The sequence below is a fragment of the Electrophorus electricus genome, chromosome 10 (assembly GCF_013358815.1).
Source record: "Electrophorus electricus isolate fEleEle1 chromosome 10, fEleEle1.pri, whole genome shotgun sequence".
Classification (NCBI taxonomy): Eukaryota; Metazoa; Chordata; class Actinopteri; order Gymnotiformes; family Gymnotidae; genus Electrophorus; species Electrophorus electricus.
Genome location: NC_049544.1, coordinates 8,670,624 through 8,677,648, shown reverse-complemented (window position 1 = coordinate 8,677,648; position 7,025 = coordinate 8,670,624). Strand labels below are relative to the sequence as shown.

Below are 7,025 nucleotides of genomic sequence, written 5' to 3'. Positions count from 1 at the left end.
GGAACACCACCAGTCTGTGCTTATCCCTCTGACAGGGGAAAGTTCACACACCTGGCAACCTGGTTCCCACATTTGAGGATTTTTCACCTTAAGCAAATGAGTTATGAAGCCAATAAGAGATGACATGGAAGGTGGTAACATAAGGCTTGCGAGCAAAAATGCTGGAATGCAAGGGGCTGGTTTAGTGGTTGGTATAGGCCGCTGCGTTCCGGCGACGGGGCTGATGGGCCACAGGAGACTGCAGACAGCTTGCAGCTCTCCGTTTCATCTCATTTTCATAATCATAAGGCATTCTGGAGCTGCAGCAGTGCCAATATCATGTGGGCCACATTGGGGGGAAACATGATTATATTACTCTGTAAGTGTCCAGCCTTGGCTGCGACTGGCACTGAATGGGCCTCTAAAAGGGAAACTGGAGAATTATAGAAATTGTATCAAATTTAGAAAAATGGACCCAATTCCATTTTTCTCTTCCCCATCCCAACAATCTCTAGACTGGGCTTCAGTGAAAAAAAAAGATGCAATAATAAAAACACTTAAACAGAAATACATTTCAGGACCAAGTACTATGACAATGTAAGCAAAATATACATTTTAATTGTAATTCCTTAATATATGTAGGATGAGCTGAAATATTATCTTACTTTGTTCCTTTCCCTTACATACTAAGGTCTGCACTGATGTAGTCATTCCCAGGTAGGTGCATCTCTCACATGTGAAGAGAAGTCTAAGAAGTTCTCATTCAACTCAGCAGTCTGTAATGCAACAACAGCACATTAATATTTGGTCACGCATGACTTGCAAAAATGTCCATTGTGTGACTGTTGATTAACTTCAATTGATCAAAAATTCCACATGTCAAACTAATACCACTAGCAGAGCAAATTATATAAAAACCACATCTTGAATTAGGCCACCAAGAATGAAATATTTCATTAAACATTTACTCCTGTAGCATTTTTGATAGCTCATATTAGGTTTCTATGCCAGATTATATTGTTCTTTGTGCCTTGAATGTTTAATGGTCTGTTATCGGAGAGTGTTTACAATAGTCCAACAATAAGTGTTAATGATGCTTTATAAACATATGCTATATGGCCTGTGGAAACCCCCCCTAAATACTAAATGTTCAAGTGTTTCAGCCAGAGCAGTTACTATAAAATCAAGCTCATAATCATGCAGTCTCCAAAGACAAACACTGGTACTTGAATAGTTCTTACTAAAGACCTCAATGACATTAAACATGGCACTACCAGAGGATGCAATTAGCAACAAGTCACTTTGTGACATTTCTGCTCTTCTAGCCTTGCCCCGGTCACCTCTAAATGCTATTATTGTAAAACAGATGCGGCCAGGAACAACAGCTCGGCCACAAAGCAGCAGACCACCAAACTCACAAACTGGGGCTGCCAAATGATGAAGTGTATTATCCTCCATTGTATCACTTACTACAGAGTTCCAAACTATCTCTGGAGGCGCCCTCAGACCAAGAAGTGTGTTGCAAGCTTCACAAAATGAGTTTCCATGGCTGAGCAGCTGCACAGGTGCCTAAGATCAGTATGTGCAATCCTGAGCATGAGCTGGAGTTGAGTAAAGCATTCCGCCACTGTACTCTTGACCGGTAGAAATGTGCTCTTTGGTGAGATGAATCATGCTTCAATATCTGGCAGACTGATGAAGAAATCTGGGTTTGGTGGATGTGAGGAGAAAGCTACCTACTGTAATCCATAACCTAGTGCCAACAGCAAAGTTTGGTGGAAGAGGGACAATGCTCTGTGGCTGGTTTTCACATTTTGGTCTAGGCTCATGAGTTCCTGTAAAGGGTACTGTTAATACTAAGGCACACAAAGACATTTTAGAGAATTTTGTTTCCAAGTTTGTGATAACAGTTTAGGGGGGTGGAGGTCCTTGCCTGTTCCAGTGTGACTCTGTCCCAGTACACAAAGCGAGGTCCCTAAGGACATGAATTTAGTGTGGAGGAACTCCAGTGGCCTACCCAGAGCCATGACATCAACCTCACTGAACATGCATGGGATGAATTGAAATGTTGATTATGAGTCTTACATTAGTGCCTGACCTTAAACAGGAGGGGGAGAGGACACTTGTTACTATTGCCCATGACTATTGCTCATATAGGTATGATGGTCAGGTGCCCACATACGTTTGGACAGATAGTGTATTTATGACTTGTGATGGGTTATAGAATTGGTTTCAAACACTAAAAAGTGACAATTGCACATGAACTAAATTCTTGCCAAACAGCAAAAGTAAAAGCATTATCAGATCAAAATACAGTTATACAATCTGTTTTGAAAGTGTACCATGAATGTATCATTGTTTTTTCTTCCACAAAATATGTAAAGAATAAAATTATATACAGTAGCTCAAGAAGCATTTCTGTTAGGCCACATTGTGCAGTTTGTATGCTTGCTGTAAATGGTTCCATCATAAGGCACAGAGAGACCAGCCTCTGCACAATATGATCAAAGGCTCAGCATCTGCACAGGCAGGGGTTTGTGGACACACATTTGCACTCACTAGAAAGCAGCAGCAAGATAGATGTATTCAATCGAGCACTAAATTGGAGCTATGGTGGGTAGCATAACCATCAACACATCGATTCAGCACTGTTGGGTAGATATGGCAGGCCACTGTTTTCAAGGGCCCCTGGGACCCAGGAATATATATGCAGAAAATTGGAAATCAATGCAGGTTTATAATCATGGTAGAAGTAATACTGTTTAAGCAATTAAAGAAAATGGCAGCCGTCATTTTATTAAAGGTTGAGCTGTTCAAGTGAGTGGTTATATGGTGAGCCTGTATGCTCTACCATACTAGAAGAAGCCATGAACAATGGAAGAGGTCCTTATTGTTCATATGCCTAGTGCTGACAGTGGGTTTGTATGGTATCTGTATGGTTTTAAAGATTTCCAGTAGTTACAAAATAAACAAATATATAAATATTTAAATGCATTATTTATCTGCTTAAGGTATTCATCAGAGATGCACACCAGAAATGTGCTGCTGATTAATCCAAACCTGTACTTCATGAGCAACATCACTAACAGAATATATTTTTCCAAGTGATATAGGCCATAAATACACAACCACTCTGAGATATGTAAAGTTACTGTAATACAACACAAGCTTGCATAGCAAATTAAATTTCTCCATAGAAATTTACATATTTGCAACTTTACATTTGCATGGCTTTCCTAGACCAATTTTGTAAATCTCTGCTTAGACATATGCAGCACTGTGCCTTTTATTGTGGAGTGTTACAAGTAGATACATTATTTCAAAGAGTGACAGCATCTTGGCTAGCACTCATTTTAATGTGAGATGATCCAGGAAAGTACAGGATAAAATAAAATAGATGACATATACCAAATGCCTTTTATGCTTATCTGGTCCTGAGATGGCCACATCAGACACTTCATAGACAAAATCTGGTTACTCTAGGTTATGCTACAGTGACATTACCAATGAGTACATGGATCACAATGCCTTTATGATATCTGCAGAATGACATCATGCCTTATGAAGTGTGCACTCCTTGTGCATTTTAGTTTGTATATCAGCTTTATGACACCTGTACTTCAGTTCTGTGTTTTTTCCACTATAACATACCTGATTCACCTCTGTTTTGACAATTAGTAAATGAGACAAATCAACAGGGAAACACTAAGCTTTGCAGTGCAGTGTTTCCTCTGGGCTTTAGAACCACTGCTGCAAGGAGTGAAACAGCTCCACTGTTACATGCGCAATCTGTAGAACCTTTTTAATTGACAAGAGGTCAGTGGAGCCTTTGAAAATCTATGTTAGGAAATTCAATAAGGGCAATGAAGTTAATACAGTACAAAAATGGGTTATTTTGGATCTAGGATTGGTCAATTTCATCAAAATATTTAAATTCTGCAGTATGGGAATATGCATAGCTTTAGTGCGGGCACTTATATTGAAATTATGTACATCTATGATCCGTGTAAAATAGCCAGCATTTGCAAAATTGTTTTAAGTGCTTCTGGTGTGTAATGTAAACCAATATACAACCATAACCATACAAACTCTGAATACATGTAGCTGAGTCATTATAAGATGATGTACAAGGTATAGAAACAAAAACAATAAAATCTCGTGAAAAGCTTTATCAAATTAGAGTATGGCCTGATATATATCAATTCTGGTATTACAGTAATAAAAAATACTTCCCAAAAAAGATTTAATGCACACCTGAATTTATCATATTTTTAGCCGATGAAATGTGAATAGGCTTATTCTTGTCTTATTTTAGAAAGAACACAATTTAACTGCTGTATGGCAAGGTTTAATGGATAAATGGTTTAGGTTTGGTGACAGTTTTCTTATTTCCCTATTGCTCAAAGGGATCGCTTAAGCTAATTCAAATATGGCAGTCTTGGAGTAAATGTGTTTGGGGAAATGTCATTTTTAATTAAATCCTAGGCCCTTAAAGATAAACAGACATTAATTCCACCTGGGGCATGTAGTTGTGCAGAGCCAAAGTAACATGTCGCAGGTCTGTCATGGCCAATGATATGAACTAATGATATGAACTCTGGCATGCTTCATGTTTGTCACACTAGAGAGAAAACTGTTCATGACATTTATCCGGAAAGTATTAGAGATAGGAAAATTACAGGTGATGTGTTTAACAGTTATCAGTAACAGAATATTAATGCTATGTGATTTTAATGTAAATGCTTATTGGCTGGAATAGTCATCACATATGACATATCACATATCACATATGTTTATTTCAATCAAAGCTATTTACACATATTTCATTCATTTTACAATATGACTTAGCTAGAAAATGGGGGGGGGGGGGGGGTTCTCTCTTATCAATAGAAAATATTCTATATCCAGTATCTTACTGGGATAAACTACAGTAGGTGGATATGCCCATGGCCATGATGCAGCTCATCTTTGACTTCTGAAATGTTTGTTGTTCTGAAAAACTGACAGTCCTTGGTCATTTAAACTATTTTTTTATAAAGGAGACAGGTTTGATTATGTAAAAGTAGTTTGAAGCCAGATTTGTAAATATCATAATGCATAGGTTTTTCTATGATGAAGACATTTAACTACACTAACATGTTCTATGTATATAAGATGTTTGCATTTCCTGTACCTCTATTACACTCTTAGGATTTCGTATTATCATTAGTCCATAAATAGTCTGTATAATTGTTCTACACTAAGGTGGCAGTGATTAAGACGGCTTGTTCTGGGGTTTTCTTCACATTTCAGCCAGTCTGATTTTTGTGAAATATTGCAGACATTTTAAATTCACTTTCACATTTCTGGAGAGCAATGCATATTCCAGGCATATGTATTCAGTAATTGACGCGTTAGCCAGCTGCTTTAGTCTGAGAGGTTGGAGAACGTGCTAGCCTAGTCCAGTCTTCATAATAAGAGATCACCCCTTGCTCTCCCGCTCACATTCGTTTGTCCGAATCCACTGATTCGTTGGTTTCCGTATTTTTCCGTACACAATTTCCGCCTCCATTTTGTCTTCTCGTGTGCAGTTGGCAGAGCGCAAGAATTACAGGACTGTTAACTGGGTCGTTGAAAAAAAAATAGTTTCCAGTAATGGACGGGTAAGTTTACGTGTCATTGCTTTTTTAACGTAGAAAGGGAATATGCGTGAACACGCATAATCGGTTCTCACGTCTATCTATTTATTACCTTTGTAGCTGTTTTAACCACAGCTATGGCGCTTCCTAGCATGCTAGGCTAGCTAGCTAGAAAGCTGGCTAACTCATTGAATCTTCGAGTTAGTTAGCTAAGGTAGTTAGCTTGAAAGCACAAGCATGGTAGTTCAGCTAGCTACTAGTGCGACCTAGCTAGCTACATGTTTATGTGATGTGCACATGCAGGTTGCAAAATTATATTGCAAAATAACATTATGACGTTTCATATAGCATATCTTTAAATTCACGTACTTTATGTTAATTGTATAACTAGGTAGGTCGCTAGACAGCTAACACATTAAATTCGTTTGGATAGGTTAGCTAGCTGGGAACGATATGTTCGTCTGTTAGCAAGTAGCCCTTGGACCGAGACGGAAAGGTGTGTCGCCGGTAGCTAGGGAAACCTTTTGTTTGTTGTTGCTTGTTTCTTTAATGACTATGTTCTCGTTGTGTATTTCAATTTAATAAAACACCCAATGATGGCGAAATGCCGATTATTTGGTAATGCTTCTGGCTCATTTTTTGTCACGGTTAATGACTAGTTATTGAAAAAGCTAACGAAAAATTAGCCAGTCCGCCAGGTAGCTAGCTAAAGTGCTAATGCACTTAGAGCTTCTAGATGGCTACTCACTAGCTAGCCGTTCATGTTGCTCTATGCTACAACGCTAGCTAGTTAAACTGACCAGAATTTATCATAGACTAAGTTGGGTCGTAGCTGGCAGTCAGCTGGGTAAAGCAACCTAGCTAGAAAAAAGGGGGCGCTGGAATTACCACAGAAATGCAAACACTGTCGAGCATACCTTTTAAATATATTTTGTCTTTATTGAGTTTAGCGACTTGGTTAATTGCAATTGTTAGCTAGATTTAGCCAAGTTTTTTTACACGTTCGGGTAACTTGTAAGGGGAGGTAATAGCCTGCGTTCATTTGAGACAGAATGTAATGGGGCAGTCCCACTCTGTACTGTTACATTTTAATAACGTACTTTATAGTAACAGTTTAAAAGGGAAAAGTCAGTTTGCCTTCAGAAGTCACCTCCAGTATTTGCTGATGTAGGATAGCTTGTTAGCTAACCTAGTTAGCTTGCTAATTTGGCCCTTTTCGTTCTTATCTGTGCGGCCTGTGTTTTCTCATTGGCCACACGTTAATACTGACAGGCTAAGAATCTGGGAAACAAATAAAACTTTGTCTAATCAGTTTATTATTACAATTCCCAGTCTTTTATATTAGTAACCACATCATATTTGTTTTTTACAGCATCAGTGACGTTGCAGTTGGTGTAAAGGTAAGATGTGCTCCTTTAAACACCGTAG

General features: G+C 38.5%; 1 protein-coding gene across 2 annotated transcripts in view; it reads left to right on the top strand.

The window, feature by feature from the left end:
- The first annotated feature begins 5,534 nt into the window (after positions 1-5,534).
- Positions 5,535-7,025, top strand: part of ptbp2a (polypyrimidine tract binding protein 2a) — a 16,414-nt gene continuing 14,923 nt past the window's right edge. For both annotated transcript variants that reach the window (XM_027015762.2, XM_035530842.1), the window contains exons 1-2: positions 5,535-5,621; positions 6,970-6,997. In XM_027015762.2, coding sequence (XP_026871563.2) covers positions 5,614-5,621; positions 6,970-6,997 — 36 coding nt within the window. In that variant the 5' untranslated portion in view covers positions 5,535-5,613. The remainder of the gene's footprint in view (positions 5,622-6,969; positions 6,998-7,025) is intronic.